Source organism: Toxoplasma gondii, chromosome VIIa, assembly GCF_000006565.2.
Source record: "Toxoplasma gondii ME49 chromosome VIIa, whole genome shotgun sequence".
In the NCBI taxonomy this organism is placed as follows: domain Eukaryota; phylum Apicomplexa; class Conoidasida; order Eucoccidiorida; family Sarcocystidae; genus Toxoplasma; species Toxoplasma gondii.
In genome coordinates, this window is record NC_031474.1 from 444,251 (window position 1) to 464,170 (window position 19,920).

At 51.6% G+C, this 19,920-nt stretch overlaps 1 protein-coding gene across 1 annotated transcript; it reads left to right on the top strand.

Annotated features, from left to right (window-relative positions):
* Positions 1-773: 773 nt before the first annotated feature.
* On the top strand, positions 774-19,920 carry TGME49_280400 (hypothetical protein). Its single transcript, XM_002371393.2, has 26 exons — positions 774-1,371; positions 1,778-1,865; positions 2,086-2,159; positions 2,808-2,872; positions 3,271-3,375; positions 3,885-3,941; positions 4,581-4,661; positions 5,133-5,308; positions 5,733-5,822; positions 6,325-6,450; positions 7,237-7,433; positions 8,164-8,263; positions 8,832-9,118; positions 9,837-9,879; positions 10,371-10,535; positions 11,027-11,175; positions 11,903-12,100; positions 12,596-12,722; positions 13,255-13,366; positions 14,762-15,087; positions 15,656-15,702; positions 16,420-16,492; positions 16,641-16,766; positions 17,394-17,619; positions 18,181-18,254; positions 18,917-19,920. Exons 1-26 carry the CDS (start codon positions 1,178-1,180, stop codon positions 19,082-19,084), a joined length of 3,474 nt encoding a protein of 1,157 aa, XP_002371434.1. The 5' UTR covers positions 774-1,177; the 3' UTR covers positions 19,085-19,920.

The following is a 19,920-nucleotide window of genomic DNA, read 5'->3' on the forward strand; positions in this document are numbered from 1 at the left end:
GCAAGTTCTTTGTGCTTGACAGTAGAGTGCCTAGGATACTAAAGACGACTCCAGTGACGCGGTGCAGACAAGCGAGGTCCCCATAAGTTTGCTGTATACCACACGATATAAAGTTGTGTTGCGAACGGATTGATTGGTGTTGAATTATCTGGGTGTAGCAGGAAAAGGCAGCGACTCTCTACACCACAAGCAGCCTTCACAGGGTGGACGGCACTAGTTTTGAGAAGAATGAAATAACCGCGGCCAGAGAGCAGGAAGAGACGAGGAAGGCCGACGCAGAATCGCATGTGCTTGCAGATGAAAATGCGGAAAAGAGCCTTGAGTGCCTTAGTGCACGTAAAGAGGTTAACCCTTCGAGAAGGCAGCAAGACATCGTCAGACAGGCGTAGAGAAAAATCGTGCACAGTTGAAAACATGGGAGAAAAAGTGACAGCAGTACTCTTCGATGCAAGATTACGAAGGTGGCTTGTCTTCTGGAAGGACAACACAGTGATGTTTACCGAGTTCCAGTCTGAATTATTCAACGCAGTTGACTGCAGTTGGCTTTGCTATTCTGTAGAAGAGAACTAAATTCGTCGTACCGTATTGTCGAGGTGTGCTGCGCAAGCGCGCATGCATCGACTTGCACTGAGATCCGGAGACGTGCCTTGGGGGGCGTCTCTGCACACATTTCTGTCCGGAGAAACTCGCATGTTTCTTAGTTGAAGAAGATCTCCTTCCTCGAAGCTGGGCGATCCTAAAAGGGTAAAACGCCGACGGCGAAAAAGGAAAAAGGGGGTGCTTCTGTCGTTTCTCGCCTTCCTGCATGGTCGCTACATACTGCCGCGACTAGCCAGCCGAGAGGGTTGTCCGGTTTTTCTTCCATTTTCTCAATTCTACTCGTGTTTTTTCTCTCTCAGCCTTGCTGTCTTACTTGCCCTTCCGTTTGCTTCATGTGGTGAGCTTTCTCTCCCCGCACCGGCCTCCTTTGTTAAATTTCCTTCGCTCCCTCATCGCCCGTGTCTTGCCGCTGTGTGTCTTTCGCCGGTTCACCTGCAACTCTCTACCCCTCCTCGTCCGTCTTCGCTTCCTTCCTTTCTCTCTTTCTTCTCCTCTCTTTTCCCCATCCTGGAACCTTGCGGGTGGGCTGCGTGTCTCTCCTCTCGGCTTGCACCTATTCAGACTCGCTCTCGAAAATATGGCGAAAGTCCGAGTGGACGCTCGCGAGCACTTGGCGCGCGCTTTTGCTTCTGCCTCACCCGTCTCCAACGCTGAATTTGAACAGACAGCGGACCTGGAAGAGAACGGAGAAAACGACGAGAGCGGCGCCGCCATTGGATTTCCCCGAAAATGCAACGCAACGGCCACCTGGATCGTCTCCACGCTCATCGGGTCCGCCGGCAAAAACATTGCGCTGGTCACTGAGAGACACTGAGAAGGGCAGACACAGAACTGCGTAGTCGAATGCCTGAACTCGCCTTTCGCGACCATAGGAACGGAAAAAGGAGAGTCAAAACAGACAAAGGGAACTTGGCAGAAGACGCAGAGAGAGAGAGAAAGAGAGAGAAACAAAGAGAGAGAGAGAAAGAAAGAGAGAAAGAGAGAGAAAGAGAGAGAGAGAGAAAGAAAGAGACAGAGAGAAAGAGAGAGAAAGAGAGAGAGGCAGATGGGGGAAAAATGAGACACACTAGACTCAAAGGAGGTGGCGAAAGAAGCTGTGCCCAGTGAGGATGGTCGAATAAAAACTGCCCTCCCTTTTCAGTTGCTGCTTCTGTCGTGTTTCCTCGTTTGGTCGCAGCCTCTTCTTCCTGTTCGTCCTCCATCGGCGTCATCGCCTTACCTTCGAGTGGCCCTACGAAAAACAACAAATTTCTGCCTATTCTGAAGTAAGCAGACCCATTCAAATATATATATATATATATATATATATATATAGAGAGAGAGAGAGAGAGAGAGGTGCGCACCTATGTATATCTTCATTTACACACACGAAATATATATATATATACTTGGATCTCTCTATAACTGCACATGCATGTGTGTTGAAGAAAGTTGCATTCGTGTCCGTGTTTGCGGCTAACTTCTCGGCGTTTCTGTCTCTCTCAGGGATCCTTCTACTACTCGTTCTTTAACGACGTTGTCGCCGCACCCACCTGGCAAGCCGGCGTCCACGCGATTCTGTAGGCCTGTGCTCTTTTTTCTGCCTTTCCTGTCCTGCCACCTCACCGTTTTCCAGCTGTTGTTTGAGACCTGGGACGACGAACGCGAAACGCGCCTTGCTTGGGCAGCGACGGAAATTATTTGGTCAACGCAGCAATCTCGAAGATTGAGCCGCACTGCGCTCGATCTCTTCTTGGTAGAAAGAGCAGCGACGGAGCTGTTCGTTTTTCTCGCCTGACTCCCTTTCTGTTTCTATACCTGACCATATCTGCACATGTGTGCGCCCGTTTCCATCTACAGCCCATGTTTGTGCTGATCTCCACTTACACAGATGTCTAGTATGCATATGTCTGTGTCCAACTGTGTCTGTAGTTACGTGCGTCCTTCTATCTCTGTGCACCTGTGAATGCTCCCGTGAGGTTGCCTTGACAAAGTGGGCGGACCTCAGCGAGGAGTGACCCTGTCAGTTTTTTTGGAGGCTTCGGCGCAAACGCACTCGCAGCGGCAGAAGGAAATAAGCAGCTAACCGTTAGAGAGAAGGACGCACGGATAGCTGAAACGCCTGTTTTTCAAGCGCAAAATCATGTCAGAGCAAATGCAGAATTCTTCAAGCTGCCGCGGATTTTGGTTTCGGCCTGTTTCTAATCGATGGACTTTCTTCGCTTCAGACGAGACGAGAGGTCGGAGCATCCAGACGTTGTGAACGCTCTCCGTCGCTTTAATGTCTACCAAGGTACTCGACATTGTGGGCCGCATATAAAAAGACTCGTGCTTCTCCACAAGTCGAGACTCCGAGGGAGTGCCGCTAGAGGCCGTCTCCCCGCTTGATTTTTTTTCGCTTCGTCGCTCTTTTCTCGCTTCGCGCGTCTTGACCCTGGTTCAGTGTTTGCGTCCTCCTTCCGTCATCTCGTCCTGTGCAGCGTTCTCTGACAAAACATCGTGTTTCTTCTTAGCTGTTCTCTTCGTTGTTCTCGCTTGACGTTTCCCTGCTCTTCTCTGTGCTGTCTCCCGCTGTGCTCTCGTCGCTATCTGTGTCAGTGCAGTCTGTTGTTCTCTTGCTTCTAACTCCTTTGCTCTTTGGTGCCTTGTCTCCACCCGTTTCGTTTCTCTGTTTCTCCGGTTCTCTCTCAGAGCTTTTGGTCGGACTGCTCTACCGCGGGGTCCGCCACCTTCTCGGGGACGTGTGGCTAGCTGAGTACGTCGCTCGCACGCCCTTCAACTTTTACACTGCATGCGGTAAGAACCGTGGAAACAGCCTGTTTCTTTGTCCTCCATTGTGTTCTCTCTGCATAAACGTCGACAGTCCTCTCTCCTAGGATACATACATTTATCAACCTATATATATATATATATATATATGTATATATCGACACATGCACACACATGAATTCGCTGAGCACCTGTGTATCCCCAGACCTGTATACGTGTGTGAATACATCCCTATGTATTCATTTCAGTGCCCGCGACCTGCGTACGTCGATTCTGTAAAGCCTTATCTACTTATACATGACACGAGGAATGCTGGTCGTGCAGTTTTCCGGCGGATGCGTTTGACCTCAGCAACTCGAATTGTAAATACAGCACTTGCTTGCATGCCTGTGTCGGTGTCGTCTCTTCTCTCAGATTTGTGCACTTTCTAGCCTCTCGAGTCGTCCCTTTCCCGCCTCCGATGTCGGCTTTTCAGCGTTCTTCCGTGCACAATTCAGGCTTGGAGTCCGACTTCTCTCCTTTGTGGATGTTTCCAGTTTTTCTTCTCCAGGCTCTCGGCGTCGCCGTGCTCGCTGCCCTCGCGGCCGTAGCAGGTGTGTCTGATTTAGAGTGAGATCTCCGAAAAAAGAATCCTTGTTTTTTTCTGCAAAAGGTCCCTCGGTGAACTGTGAATCAACGGAGTGATCGCTTCCACTGTCTCTCTGCAAGTGCCTCACATGCACGTACACTCCTTTTCCCAGTACCTAATAGTTTCATAATTGGAGAAGACTGTGGTTTGTACTCGTTGCTGCTATTGTCGGAGGTATACTTGTCACAAGTGTAGTGTTCCAGGCTTATTCTCTCTCGGTCTGGCAAGCTTTCGCGAAACGTCGTCGATATGAACACACGTCTCGACCCCAACGGCCGCAAGCGAATCGTTTTCTTGCTGACCTTGCGTTTCCCGTTGATGGAAATGTTTTCGCGGTGCCGTCCTGCATTGGCAGTCGTCTTCTGCTTTTCTCAGGCCTCTCATGTGGACTCGGCGTCTTCCCTCCCTGCTACATCGTTGTTGTCGCTGTCCGTCCGCTTCTTCGTCGCTGCTCTGTTCCTTCCGTGGACGCGCATCGGCTTCTTCTTCTGCCTTGGTTGCGCCTTGGTCGTTCTTCTTTTCACAGCGCTTCTGCAGATTTTCTGCTTCCTTGTCCTCGACGCCTCGGTGCACGCGCGCCTGTTTGTGTGCTGAACATTTGCAGGGGGTAGCGCATTTTGTGCCTTGGCTTGTTTCGGATTCTTCTTCGCGAACTACTACCACCGTCTCATCATTCGCGTTCAAGGTACGAACAAATGCACCTCAGCAACGCACCTCCTGACGGTTTTCCATCCCTCGTCTTCCACGTTTCTGCTTTTTCTTTTTGCTCTTCCATTTCCAATTCGTTTGCTTCTTCAACTTCGCTTCTTACCTTTCTCTTCCCGTTTGTCCTTTGCGTAACCTCTGGCTTTTGATTTCTTCTCGCGTTTGTCTTCCCGGCTCGTCCCAGTTTCTTTTGCGCCCACCCGTTTGTTTTGCTCTTCTTCTCACTGCGGATTTACAGCGGGCCGGTCCGTTTCGCCTCTTCTCCGCATGTCCACAGTCTGCCTCACAGCCATTTCTGTCTCCTCGTGTGGAGTGTCTGTTGCGGTCTCAAGCGTCGTTGGCATTTCGTCATGCCGCGGCCTCGTCGTCGCCGCCTGTCTCCTTTTACTGAAACTAAGACTCAGTGTAGAGCGTTCCAGTCGAGTTCTATTGCAACTTCTCGCTTCCGCAGCCGTCCCCCTGCGAGAGAACTGGGCGCTGCCCTTTCTGTGGATCAACATCACCGCCATCGCTCTGCTTCTGCAAACGCATGCGCGCCTCCAGCGGGCGACGCTGAGGCTCTGGGCAGCGGACAAAGATTCAGCTTCGAGTCTGCGAGCACACAGGTTTCTCGAGGCGCTTCGCCAGGTGCGAGAGAGATCGGGGGAGTCCGGGACGCAAGCGAAAAGAGTGACGCAGCAGCAGCGAACGCGAACACGAGAAGAGGCAGCAGAAAGCAGAGGAGAGAGATCGCAGGGGCAGAGAGAACGGTAGGGAAAGACAGAAAGAGGGAGCGCGAGGAAGAGAAAGAAAGACAGGCTCAGGAGGATGGTCACCTCGAGGCACTTTGCTCGAGAGACCAAGGGATGAGAAGGCAGTGAGAAAAACGAAGATGGCGAACGAGGAAAACGAGGAAAAAGTCCAGGCAGAACTGTACCAAGGAAATACATTTACACGTCTGAAAGGCAATGTTTGTTTACTACCCCAGCAGAGGATCTGTGTCAGAGGAGCTGCATGCGTGCCCCTCCTCATATTCTCTTTCTCTGAGAGCGTTTCTCTCCCCACTGTGCAGACAGAGAAGAAATTGCTCGCGGTTGTGTTTCTGTCGACGCTCTGCCTCCTGGTCTCGTGGCAGTTCGGAGTCTTCGTCATCACAACTCAGGTAACTGCTTCCTTTTTCCCTCACACCTCCTTTTGAGTTTTCGTTTCTCCTGAGTCGCTCTCTCCTCTTGGACTTTGTCTCGCGTCTCCCTCCTGTCGGCTTGTCCTTCTCTCTGTTTGCATGCACTCGCCTGTGTCGCCGTCCGTCGCTTCCTGTCTTCCGGTGCTTGTCCTCCGCTTCGGTGTTCTGCGTCTCTTGTTATCTCTGCAACGCAGTAGCTGCAGGAGCCGTTTCCTCCAGTCGTCTCGCTTGAGCCTCGGATTTCCGTCTTTCATGCACACGCAACCGCAGTCGGTCCCTCCCTTATTCGACGCTCTCTCTTCGTTTCCTTCTTCTCGCCTGTCTTGGACTTCTTCGCCGCACCTGTTTCTCGGCCAGTTCCTTTTCAGTCCTTCATTGAAGACTTCCCGAGCTTCCCGGCATCGCCTGCGGTCTCTCTGGGCTGCCTGCGTGTCTTTGTGTCGACAACTGCATGCGTCGTTTTCTCTTTTCTCTACTGTAGGTGGCAGCCTTGTTTGCAGTGCTCCTCGTGGGCTTCCCTTGTGAGCGCGTTCTGCGACGCATTCTCTTGGTTCTCTCTGCCGCTTTTGTGAGCACCCTTCTTCTCCATTTCTTCCCGAGGTACTTGGTAAGGAAAGATAGACCGGTTTGTCGGCGGAGTTCGCGGCTGCATTTCTGAGTATCCCGGTGTCTTTTAGACAACGTTTGAGTCTGTTGACAAGAAAGGAGAAAGTGACACGCTCTTTCTTTAGCCCAAGGATGATATCTGCGAGTTGTAGCAGATCGAAATGGGAGCTTCAAATCCTCGAACGAGCCGAACCGGCGTTCACAGGCCCTCGTCCTCTGCATGCAGCGTCCCTATGCTCTTGAGCAGCAACGAGGTGGCGACACAAGCCTGTCAGAAACCAAGACGCTGCAGCTCTTCACACCGTGCCGTCTGTTACTCCTTCTCTTCTTTTCCATGTTCTGGCTTGAGCTGTTTTCCTTTCTTAGTGTCTAACTTTAAACGTCCGTGCGTTCGTTTCCACCTTCGTCTTTGTCTTCTTCCCGTGTCTGTGTTGCCCGGCCGCACTTGCGATGTGCATGGGTTGAACCGGCACCGAGACCTCCATTTGCCTTTCTGGTCAGAAGGAAAAGGCAGAGAACGGGAAGTTCCTTGCATTCACACGCTCTTCCTGTTCTCCCCAAGGACAGCTTCGCCTTCGTCCGATGGTTCGCTTCTCTCGACTTTGCCTTGTGTTTTGGCTCCCGTTCGAGTGCCGACGCCCCGTGGCGACGGAGTGCCTGACGACGAACAGACATTTTGACGAACGTGCTCACCGTCTCCTCATCTCTCCGTTTCCGCGTATGCGGAGAAGAGGGATTCTGCTGCGAGACTCGCTCTGGCCTCTGCTTCCGGTCTCCTTCTTCTCAGCTTCTCTCCTTTCTTCCCCACACGCTGCTCGCCGTTCTCGCCGTTCTGCATGTCTGGCCGGTCTCCCGCCTGCTCATGCGTCAAACGGCGGAACAGGGAGAGGCGAGAGGCGTCGCTCTTCGACTCTTTCCGAGAAACGTCCTCAGAGGGTTTCTGGCGGTGTCGATTTGCTTCCTCGTTCGCCTGTCTCTGCGAAGGTAAGCGACCAGACACAAAGACGTTCAGCCAGGAGGAGGCTAACCGTTCGCATCTGTGCCCGAGTGTGAAATGTCCTTTTGAAGGGAAAAACGAATTCAAATGTCGCGGTAAAAGTCGCGGTATCTCTAAACAGCACTCTGGAGAAATGTCAGTCCGTTTCGGCTCATTTTCGCTTCGATGTTTCGAGGGCAAGGCTTCAATCTTCTAGGACGTCCTCTCTGATCTGTTTTAGAGGGTGTCATTCGTATGTAAACGCACAGACGGAGTCAGTCCGGGCGCGTTTGTTCCGACCCTTGACCCCGGAGTCATGTCGAGGACGCCTCTGTTCACATCATCTGACAGAAGGAGCTCTCGATTGAAAAACTTGCAATCCCCCACAGGTCAAGGGTCACTGCAACTCCATGCACGCAGCTCAATCTCAAGGGAGCAGTCAGCTGCCAAGGAGCTCTGCTCGCAGGGAGAAAGAGAAGAGAGAGGCGGGAGGACGTTTCAGGCATATCAGATGTGAACGAGGAGCGCATCTCGAAGTGAACGCTCGAACCGGCGATAGAAACTTTCACCTTGGATGCTATTCGAGAATCCTGGGCGTTCCCGGCGTAAGCGCGTCTCTATGGAGGGAGAAAACGCAGCACCCTCTCGGAGGAGCGGTCAGGGTGGAAAATGACGGAAACTGCTTGAGAGCGTGAAGAGCCGACCGACCGTGTGGCTGTTGACTTTTCTTTTTCTCAGCTTCGAGAAAGACGACTCTCACGTCTTCCAGCTTTTGCTGCACAAGCTCGGACTTGCGACCAGCTCGTTCGACACCAGCATCTACCTCATGGGCGGAACGGTGAGGAAAGATGCGACGACGAGAAGTCAAGAGGTCAAAGTTCATGCAAAAGTGCGAACTGTGCAGGTTCCTGTGTAGCAGCAAGGAAAAAGAGGGAGACGCGTGCAGCCGAGCCACCGACCATCGGCGTAGACGAATGCTGGCGAACAGGAAGAGACGCGACGGAGCGATGAAGTTGAAGAAGCACAGAGAGAAGAAATCGAAATCCTCGCGATAAAGAGAGAGACGTTTCAGTTCGCACTTCCTTGAGCGCCTTACAGTACCTCTCTCTCTTCTCCACGAGTCCTTCGTCGTGATTATTCTTCTTTTTCGTCGCTTTCACTCTTTTGTGCCCTTGGACTTCTCATCGGCCCCGCCTCCTTTGTTTCTCCTTCCTTTCCGTGGCGCTTATCTCTTTCAGTTCTGCTTCTTCTGTCTCTTTCCTGCGTCGTTTCTTCTCCTGTCTCGCATCGTTTCTTCTTCTGTCTCGCATCGTTTCTTCTTCTGTCTCGCATCGTTTCTTCTTGTCTCGCATCGTTTCCACGCTGTCCTTGACACGTCGCATGCCCACTCTGTGGTGTCTCTTCAGGAGTTCGACTTCTTCTCTCTGTACTTCTTCAACCTCATTGCTCCGTCGCGTCTCTTCCTCTTTGCCAGCGTTTCGCTTCTCCTTTTCCTTCTTCTCTCTACTGACCAACTGCTCTTCTTGAACCGCCTCTGCCGCCTATCGCCCGGTCTCTACGCAGCTCTCTCGGAAGAGTCTCTGAGTCTGAAGAGAGAACCGCTACTCGGGCAGGAAGAACATCGAGCGAAGGCAGAGAAGGCGCGACGGAAAGACGCCGCACCGAGCACCCAACACTGTGCGGCTGACACACGGTGAGTACCCTCTTCCCTCTCTGCTTCTGCGGTCCTTCTGGTCGCGCGCCTGTCCAGTGTTTCCGTCTCCGTTATCTGCGGCGTCGTCTCAGTGCTCTTTTGAAGAGAACGCCAGACGTTTCTGCATCCACATCGATGCGTGCAAACAACCAGCAAGGCCCCAAGAGTCCAGAAACTTGTCCCCAAGTCGCAAGTAGACACAGGGCGACGGCGCGTGGAGAGGAATGTTTTGACGCACACAGAACTCACGATCGCTTCCCCGTCTGCCCTCTTCTTGTCTCGCGTCGACAAAACTCTGTGCAACATGCTCTACTTTCTGTCGCCATGGGGGATGATTACCTACTCTCGAGTCGTGTTTCACTCACCAGGTGCTTTGCCGCTTCTCGACTTGGCTGCAGCTCCCCCCCCCCTCGCCTCATACTTGCTTTTAAACGAAGTCAACTCCTGTCTTTCTCCTTTGAGGATTCTGGTGGCGGTCCTCGTCGAATGCGTACCTCTTCTCAGATTCGCGGTGTGCTCGTGGTTTTTCTGCCGTGGGATTCGTTGCCTTTTCCGCTTTTGTCCCTCCTCAGCCTTCTTTCTCTGCTCTTTCCCGTCGCCCCTGTGTCGCTCTGTTCTGCGATCTTCCCTCTTGCAAGACGGTCTCTTTCTCTCCAGTGTTTCGTTTCTAAATCACTCTCGCTTCTTCTGTTCAAACCTACCACTCTCGCGTCTCCAGAGTCTCTTCTGCGGACGACTCGAAGCTGCGACAAAGAAAACCGGTGAGCAGCTTGATACATCGGAAGAAAGTTGTGCTGCTCCGAGAGCGCTTGGCTTGCTCGCCCCCTTGCGCATTCGCATGCACTCGTTCACGACCCCACCCGGAAACAACACAGATCAGATCTCCTCTAAACCGTCGAGCGCTGTCGTTGTCGCTATCCATACTTCTACGTGCGTAGCTCTCTATTTATCGGCAGATGTGTGTCTACATGAGCCGGTGCATGTATACACGCCTGCCAACGTATGGTCCATACAAATACATATGTGTATGTAAATATACGCATATATATATATATATATATATATATACGCATATGTATAGGTATGCATGGGTGTGGGCATGCGCACGTAGATATTTAGCTGTTTGCGCGTAAAGACATAAAAGCGAATGAGTGTGCATGCATGTATCTCTCTGTTTCTGTTGGCGATCGGCTTGCTTTGCGCCCCGCTTCGAAGTCGGAGACTTTCCTCTTTCTCCGTTCGTTGCTTGCAGGTCGGGACCAACGAAAGAGAAGAGTCGCCGCCACCGGCAGTTGAGTCCTCCGACTCTGTCGGGGAGAAGCGGAGAAGAGCGGAGGCGAGGCTGCGTGCTCAGATGGAAGACCAATTGGTGTCTGCCGTTTTTCTGATGCCCGACCTCTTCTACCTCTCTGTTCAGGTACTTGTTTCTGCTTTCGAAAAAACAACTTCCTCTGTCCTCGTCGTTCTTCGCCTGGCCCATTGTTTCTTTGCAAACATGTTTCCTTTCTCCCGCTTCTGTCTCTCTTCTTTTCGCCTTCCTTCTTCGCTTCTTCTCTCCCCTCTTCGTTCTGCGCTTTGGGACCCCAAGACTTTTTGCGTCACTTCCGCCCCCTTTCTTCGTCTCGGGGGCTCATCCGGATGTCCCTCCATTCGCACGGCTCGTGTGTGTATAAATGCATGTGCATATATACACGGGTATATATATATATATATAAGGGTATATATATATATGGGTAGATATATATATGTATATATGGGTATATATATATATATATGTATATATATGGGTAGGTATATGTACACAGATATGATCATGCATGCATGTGTAAATCAGTGTCGATGTTTGTGTGGTGAAGTGTGGGAGAGGAGAGATGTTTTTCGCTCGTTGCTGTTGCTGTTTCTCTTCAGGCGATCTTCTTCGTGGTTCTGATGCTTCTCATCGCTCGGCTTCGAGTGCTCGCTCTCCCGCTTCTCTGCGTCTTGGCGGCGGCAGTCGCGTCGCCTTCGCTCTGGCGCTCGGTTGCATGCACGCTGGCGGCCTCGCTGAATCTGCCCATGTGAGAGACGCAGCTGCATAGGGGACGTGGAAGAGGAAGAGGAGAGACCCGAGCAGAAGCCTAAGCTCTTTCTGGGGAGTACATCCCACAAGATGGAATGCTGGTGCAGATCTTGAAGGCCTTTGGCTGCGTTGTTCATGTCGGAATGTGTCTGTCCAGCGACTCGAAGTTCCAGCGAGCTCCTTGTGTTGCTGGTCGAGAGCAGCCCTGCCTATCAGAGCCACGATCGTAAACTCAGATTCACACAGGGACCTGCTCCGCGCTCCCGATCCCCGTTTGCATGCACAGAGGAAGCAGAGGTGCTGCGCAACGGAAAGCGAACTCAAACGATGGGCAAAAAGGAGCTTGGAAATAGTCGAATCTCAGGGGCATAGAACGCTTGAAAGAAGCGAAGGAAAAAACAACTTCAATAAGAGCTTTTCGAGGTTTCAAAACACACATACGCATTCTGTGTGCTGATACACAGAGACGCCTACATATATATATATATATATACATATATATATATATGTAATGCTGGAAGCCTGGATGAATGTGGGCAACCAAATATGTGGGCATGTGTTTTGGACCAAGTATTATAAGCCAGGCATTTGTATAGGAACTAGCTCTTCTGAGCATACAAAAAAGGGAGTCGTTTATGTGCAGTTACTTGCCGGTTTCTCCGCATCTGTCGACGTCGATCTTTGTGTATCCCTTTCCCGTTGTGTGTGAACTTCTCTTTCTTCAGTCTGGCGTCGATCAGCAGTCGATTGACCGGTGGCCGCCGCTGTCGCTCGCGGTTCGTCTTCCTCGTACATGTTTTGCTTTTTGCTGGCTTCTCCGCTCTGCCCTTTTACCTTAAACTCCCGCTGGAGGAAATGATCGTCGCAGAACCCTCGACAGAGAACGCTGCAAACCAAAGCAGACTGTCTCTCATCAACTGGCTGTAAGTCCCTCTCGACGAAGCGAGAAGAGTCCGCGTCTCTTCTCAGCTTTTCCTCTCTTCTTCTCCTGCCTACGGCGCACAAGAGGAACGCCGCCTGCCTGCCTACAAGTCCTGCACAAGTTGCCGCGTGTGACGCGTAGTGGAGAAGGGAGACTCGAGGAAGAGCGAAAGGACAAGAAGTCGATGCTCCACGCTGGAGTAGTGCTGACCTGGATCTCTGCGACAGAAGACGTTCGTGATGTCTCTTTGTCGCGAATCTCAGTCTACCCTTGCTTGTCAAGTTCTTGAATCTGTTTGCCTTTTTGTTGGAAGAACGCTGCCGCGTCCGCGTTCTTGTGCCGAGCAGGGATGACCCACTATCTCTCTGCAGCAGCACTGTGTCGGGTGTGGTGGATGTGCAGGAGACGGTGCACCAGCTTTCTTCCACAACGACATTTGGCAGCAGCTCTCTCCTCCATCTGGACGCGCTTGTGATATTTGTGATTGTTTTTTCAGAAAAACCAACGTTCCGCCGGACGCCGCGATCCTCGGAGACATGCCCTCGTCCTCCACTCTGCGTGCAGCGACGCAGCTGCGTCTTGTCATTCACCCTCAATTCGAACAAGCTGAAATGAGGAAGCGAGTGAGCAGAGCAGCTTCTCATGTTCTAGCCACGGGAACCTGTACTCGAAGATCCAGCTTTTTTCTCGAGAAACGCAAGGGAACGTTGCACCCACGAAGCTGCCGCCTGCAGGGAGAGAGAGCTGCAGAGAGGATGCGAGAGACCATGAGTCTCAGTCTTTGCCCGCTTCCGGCGTCCACCCTGTGCTGCGCCTTTTCACCGTACAGTTGTTCCCGGAGTTTCGCGTACTGTGTTCTCACCGAGCGAACGCGGCGAGTGTGTGGGAAGTCGGAGATTGGAGAAAGCAGAGACGGCGCCCTTCGTTCGCACTCGATCTCTCCTTGCATGCGCATTTACTCCAGAGCGCTCCACTGGCTTTTCCCTTCGACTTTGGTATCCTCTGTTCGAACCCTCTGAGAAGGGGATCCCCTCGGCGCTCGCTCAGATTCCCTCGTCTAAGCCCCGCTGTCTTCACTGGCGCAAACCTCGAACATCTGTGTCACCGCAGGCTGTTCTCCCCTTTCGGCGTTTTCTTGTCTCTTCGACTTTCCAGGTGCAGTTTCTCTATGGCGCCTCTGCGTGCCCCCCCGAGGAGCTGTACGCTTCGTTGATGCAACGCGTCTACGAAACGGACTACCTTCTCATCAACAACTTCCGCTGTGCAGGTCGGTCTCAGCCAAGTGCACTCTGTGTGTTGTTTGCCGAGAAAAGGTCTCCTCCACGTAGAAAGCGTAAATTCCCCCTCCCCCTTCTGCTGAGCGCTCTCTGAGAGCGTTGCTGCAGACGACTACTTGAATCTGGAGAAGGCAGGCACCAGCTCCGGGACTTGCCGCCTTCTGGGAGATTCTCATCCCACCACAGATTCATCCGGTTGCTTCTATTCCCCCATTCAGTGCTGCACAAGTCCGAAGACGAACCCGGTCTCACATCGCAGCTCCTTGTGGCCTCGGTCTCCATGCGCGCGAACACTGGTGTGCTGTTGAAAGTGTTATCTCGACTTCTTCGGAGTTCTTTGCGCCAGCTGCCTCGTTTGTCATGCCCGGTTCAAGCGCGTTTACACGCAGCAGAGTGAACGTACACGTTTTCGTGATTCTTCCCTGCAATAGGCAACTCTGGCACCCATTCTTAGGTTCGGGACTCCGTTCGAGCAGATCCAATCGCACTGTCTCTTTCTCTTTTCCACGCAAATGCTCACTCTTGCTTGTCAAGTTGCCTGAATGGTCTCAACGCGCCACCTTGCCCACTTGCTTCGAGTGCCGTCCTGGGCAACTGCCCGCAGCGAGTTTCCTGTCTCTCCTTTCTCTTCTTTGTCATGATCGCGCAAGCTGCTTCCCAGAACAGGAGTGGAGACGCGCTGGTTCTGCATGGAAATGCTGAGTAACTTTTGTTGCAGAGTTCTTTCTGCCCAGAGCGTACCGTGGCTGATCGATATAGCCCATCACGTATGAGTTGTTCAGCGCAGTTCGTTGAGGCTTCAGTTGGAAAATACGTTTTTCTTCGGTTTGCTGGAGATTTCTTCTGCGTCGCAGTGTCTTGTTTCTCCAAGTCTTTTCTGAGGCGTCTCAACACTTTTCCTTCATGTTTTCCTTCCTTTTTGGAGGTTGCTTTCCGTTTTCCCGCACCCCGTTTTTTGGAGTTTCCTCGCTCTGACTTTCTCCGGCATCCCGTTCCTGCCTGTTTGTCTTTTTCCTGCTTTTTTAACAGCCTTTCGTCTTGCTGTGCATCTCCCAATTGCCCTTTTCTTCTCTCTTCGTCCTTCCACTGCTTCGCGGTTGTGCTTTTACGGATGCCGTGCATGTGCTGACATTTTATCGCTCTGCTCTCCCCGCACATCTGAAGAGTTAGCTGTGAGGTCAAGGAGTATACGAGACGCTTCACAGCGTAACTGGTAGTATATTGGTGGAAGTCTCTCCTCACAAACACTCAACTGGTTATTGAGACACACCCATACGAGTGAAAAACGACAACTCGGTAGTCCTACCGGTTTCCACTCTTGTTCACTGGCTTCGCTGCTTCGCTGTGTTTCCCTGTTTGCTGGAACGTGCGGTTTTTCTGCTCAGCCGCAAAGCAGAACAAAGTGACTGTTTTTGGCGTGGCGGATCTCGTCGAGGAAAAGAGTTTTCCCTGCCCCCGAGCTGTGGAGTCTTTCTCGCGTTTCTGCTTCAAAACGCAACTCAGTTCAGCGTCTTTCGATCTCCTCTACCGCAATGGCGTGTACGCCGTTCTGAAGGTGAAAGAACCGCGGGGGACTCGCGCAGAAGGAAAAGCGGCAACGCGTTCACAGAGCGACCGGAAAGAAGCGGAAAAACAGCTCAAGGAGTCTTTGAGAGTTCTGGACATCCAGAAGAAAAACGAAGCGTACCTTTCCTTCGACTGGAAGTCCAAGGTACTGGAATCGACGGATTCGGACTTTTCGTCTCTCCCCTTCTCGAGGCTTTTGTCTCTCCTTTGATCTCCACTTCTTCCGCCTTTGTGGTTTGTCTCCCTGTCTGTTTCTGATCTCTCTCTTTGTCGGCCAACAATTCGCTCTCTTCCGCCTTATGGCTCTGTTTCCTATGCTCCCTCATCATCCCTCAACCTCTTTCTGAGTCTCTAGCTGAGCTGTTGTCTTCGCGACTCTGTGTGTCTGCCTCTTGCCTTCATTCGTCTCTGCGATCTCTCTTCTCTCGTCACTTCCGGAGAACTTGCGTCTTCTTCCTGTGTTCCACGGCGCATTGGTCTTCCCCCCGTGACGGTTTTTACACTGTGCGAGACTCTTCACCCCAAGTGTCTGTTCCAGTCACACCCTTCTTGAGACAACGCGTCGGTTACGTCGTCTTCCAGATTGCCTCCAATCTCTTTTCCGGTCGCTGTGCATCGGTCCTCTCTTTCTTCCGGTCGCATGCGATCTCGCCTTCTGTCGTTTGTTTCTCCTTCATCTCTTCCTTTTTGTCATTCTCCCTCCTCTTTGGCAGGTGTCCACACTCGAGGCGCTCGACCCCTGGATTCAACGCTGCATCACGTGAGTCGCGCAGCGCGCAAAATATCCAGAGTCCTCATTTACTGCCATTTTCCCTCTCCGTTTCACCATCGTTTCTCTCTGCCTTGATCATGGGTTGTCGCTGCTTCTCTCTTTCTGGTTAGAATGCATATGCATTGTAACGCTTCATCCGCATCCGCAGGTTGACGTAAACATGCTGCAGATATGCACGCATAGAATTATATTCTAGCGTACATACATGTATAAATGCAGATTAGCGTGGGCATGTATACACACATATAAACATGTATTTCTGGAGGTTGGCTCGAGTGGAGCACCGCCATTGCAAGCACCCGGACAGGTTTATGTGGACAGGCAACCAGTAAGAGCTCACATGAGTGTGTCGCCGACAGACTATCGCAATCAGGCACATAACGACTTTCTTGTCTCTCCTGCACAGAGGACCTTGGAATGCTTGCGGTGTCGCGTAAATCAAAGATCTCAGGCTTCAGTGATATACGTGCAGTCGCATGGAGAGAGGTTCTTCTCGGACGTTACGCAAGTAGACCGTATCGATCTATACGTGATATACGTATATACATATATATGTATAAATATATGCATATGTATATATATATATATATATATATATATGTATAAATATATGTATAAATATATGTATTTATATATATGGCACCGCATTTGCGGTTTGTGAGGCGGATGTGTTTTGTTTCTTCCGTGTGTTCTCGTTTTTCTCAGAGACGACGAGAGATGCGGTCGAAACATGCAAGAGTTTGCTCAAGAGCTGATGGATCTGTACGGCCTAAAGGTGGTACGTCATTGCTTTTCCTTCTGTCCTTGCTTCGTGTCGCCTCCCGTTCTGCCATTCTCTCCCCTGTCCACACCCTTCGCTGCCCATCTCTCTATGCGTTCGCTGTTTGTTCCCTTTGACTTTGGTGCTTTCTCTGCTCTCTTCTCAGACAAGCCGCCTCCTGCAGGAGAAGTCTGTGTCTCTTTTTCCAGACCATTCCGACGTTCTGTTCGGTCATGGCGTCTTCCTCGACTTCGACATGGGCAACTCGAAAGACGCAGCAACCTACTACGAGGTGAGACGAGGTCGTTCACGAGCTTCTGGGGAGTATACGCGACCAGGCGTTGTGAACTCTTGGTTCGATTTCTCGAGATCTCCGTTGAAGGACAGCTGAGCTTCTCCGCTGCGCTGTCTCTCCAGCAGCTGACGTCGACCCCTAAATTGAAACCGAATGGCTTCCGTACCTTTTTCAGGATGTGTGACACAATTTCTTCTATGAATCCTCTTTGCGTTGTAAACTCTTGCTGTTGCTGTTCCTTACTTCACTCCACTCAGTGTGATTGACAGTTTCCAGCAATCGCCTATTTCCTAGTACCGTTTGTGGACTCACTTGGTGGATCCTAAGTACTCAGTGAGCTACGTAGATACAAGGAACTTGAGCTTTACTAGACGTATATAGTTGACAAGAAACCACCACGATTTTAGATCGGCGCTGGTTTATAATATCCCAATCGCAGCCCGGAGAGCCAGCTTTGTGATCGGAGTGGGGTGCGGTGGAACTGTAATAACACAGTGAATTCTACACAGTGTAAGCCTCTCCTTTCTTTCCTCCTCAGGGGAAAGATGAGCAGGAAGTCTTTCCGCTTTCATGAGGAGGGGACTCATTCAACAGGTTCTTCGTCTTCTTCTGTTTTCTTCGCAGCGAGGTGCAGACAAGGATCCGCTGAGTGTCGCGAAGACAGTTCAGTTTCTGCTCTTCCTCGACCAAGCCATCGGGCGAAGTCGTGCGGTGGAAAGCGTGAATCGTCTTCTTCACTTGGAAGACATTCTCGAAAAGAAGACGAATGCGGAGCTTCTGGATGACGCTACCAACCTCTGCAAAGCGGCCCTGCTGCTCAAACAGCTGGTGGACACGCAAGTTAAACAAGGTCAGCGACGCGAGGAAAAGAAGACGGTTGCACAATTCCACGACGAAGAACCGGGAGAACGCAGACGCAGACAAACTGCGAAAACGAACCTAGCTGCAAGGGGGGGGTTCCTGCAAGCCAACGTCTTCCCTCGCGTCTCTCGAGGGGCATCGGCAACACACAACAGACAGAGTTAGTTGCTGCGAGTTCTGGAATGCCAAAATGCTTCTTCCAGGTCCAGTCAGATCGTGAGAAAATTCATGTGTGTATCGTGTCTATCGATTTGACTCCAGAGTCAAACATCAGTCGACTCGGAAACTCCTGTTGCTGACCTAGGCAACGGATGCTGTGTCTCCACGAAAGGACGTTGGAACCCCGGTGTACACGCACACACATGCATCGCGTTCGTGGTCAAAGAATGTTTCTATGCAACTGGGCCTCCGCATTCACATCGCGAGCCGTAGGCGTGGAGGTATATGCATCGATATCGGTGGATGTGTACGCATGAAGTAAAGCTGCGTGAAGGCAGGCCTTCTGTCCTGCCAGTTGCCTCGCTTCTGGGGAGTCCCTGCGTGCTTTCAGGAGCCTCGAGAGACACCCCACACGCAATTCAAGAGCAAGAGCGCGTCATGCAGCGTATCTGGGACAGGAGCAAAGTACGCAGTTTTTTGGGGGGGAAATGAGTCCGGACTTCGCTGCTTGAGCCCTCCGTTTCTTACTGGTCTTCGCATGATTTTGCGTCTCTGGCATTTCGTTTCAGCTTCGCAGTTTCAGCTTGTATTTTCCTCTGCCCTCATATCTTTTCTTCCTGCTTTCTCCGTCACTGGAGTGATGGACATCTCATGTCCGCAGCCTCGACGAGCATTCCTCCGACACACTGAGGTTCTTCTGCACCAGTTTTATGGTCCAGGCGTCGTTCACGCAGACAACGACTCAGATCCGAGCGTTGTCAGTACCGTCGTCGGGGAGGAAGCCCCTCTGCGACGAGATAACAAGTCGTTCATCCGTTCTGTTGAGGCTGCTGCCCGCCTCCTTGGAAAAGGAGTCGCTGCTCTTGGTATTCGCGGTGTCCGTCCGTCTGTAATACCCGCCTTTCCAATGAAACGCTTTACTTTGAACAAAATCGTAAAACGGATCCTGTTTTAATTGTTCGACTCTACGCTGCCCCCCAGAGGACGTTGTCGTCATGTTCGCTTCTGTGGATGCGAGGCTTCTTCTCGCCGTTCGTCTACGCCTGCTTCCTCTCTTCTCCCTCTCAGTGTGTGTACGTTTCTCCACGCTGATCTTTTGTCTATTTTCGTTCTTTTTGTCCGTGCAGGAGCTGAACATCCAGAATGAGTGCGTCGTCGAGGGCTGGGCGTACTTTGAGAATTCGCGCCTGACGACAGCCCGGCGCATTCAACATTTTTTCTTCGGAGAAAGCCGTTTTCTCTCTCGTGTCATTCGCGCTGTCTCGCTCTTCATCAATACCCTCCTTCTTTCCTAGTTAATCTTCCTTCTCCGGGAAAAAAGATCCTCGCTTTTCCCCATACTCGCTCGCTGTTTCCTAACTGATCTTCTCGCCGCTTCCTTCACCGTATGTTTGTTCCTTTTTACCCTCGTGGTGTCTTCCTGTTTGAAACAGAAGTCTTTTGTCCCAGACAGTCGCTGCGTGGAGAACTTGCGGGAGGAGAAACCGAAGCAACGGGATGTTCGATCCGCTGGAATCGGTAGATTCCTTTCTTGAACTCGAGTCGCAGAGTTGTGAAGCAACGAGTCACCTCCAGGCTGGACTTTGCTTTTCGCTATAACTTCCGCGGTAGCATTGCCGCCTTCGTCGCACTCTTCTCGTTTTCCTTGTGGGCGACGGAAAGAAGCTGACAGTCTTCCTCTTTGCGGGGGTCAAACGCGAGGCAGATCGTTCGCATTCCTTTTCTCTCTTTCGTCGTTGGAGAAGCCCGATCGTTTGTGGAGGTGTTTGATGCACAGACTTCTCTTGTGAATTCCGCTCTCTTACAAGATCCAATATCGGAGTCGGGAGCTGGAGGCCTGTGCGTGCGACTCCAGCATTCTTCGGTCTCCCCCTTTCTTGACTTTACTCTCTGTCTCTCTGTATCGTGTTTTTTCCTGCCTGTGCAAGTCTAGAAGGACACTCAGGATTCAGGCGTTTTACGAACTTGAATTTCTCTCGCAAAGTCCGTAGCCGTCTCCCGTGGTTTTGCTCAGAACCAGCGACGAGGAGAACCGAGCCCACTCCGTGTTCGCGTTTTCCTTCTCGCAAAAAGCAATGTCTTTTTCGTGAGAGTGCAAACTATCGCAGCTGAGGTGCTCAAAACTATCGGG

What these genes read in the sequence shown, in the direction of transcription:
- TGME49_280400 (XM_002371393.2), top strand. Translation starts at nt 1,178, where the DNA reads ATGGCGAAAGTCCGAGTGGACGCTCGCGAGCACTTGGCGCGCGCTTTT. An exon ending in ACGCAGCAACCTACTACGAG is followed by an intron (nt 16,767 to 17,393) that starts GTGAGACGAGGT and finishes TTTTCTTCGCAG; the next exon opens with CGAGGTGCAGACAAGGATCC. An exon ending in GTATCTGGGACAGGAGCAAA is followed by an intron (nt 18,255 to 18,916) that starts GTACGCAGTTTT and finishes TTGTCCGTGCAG; the next exon opens with GAGCTGAACATCCAGAATGA.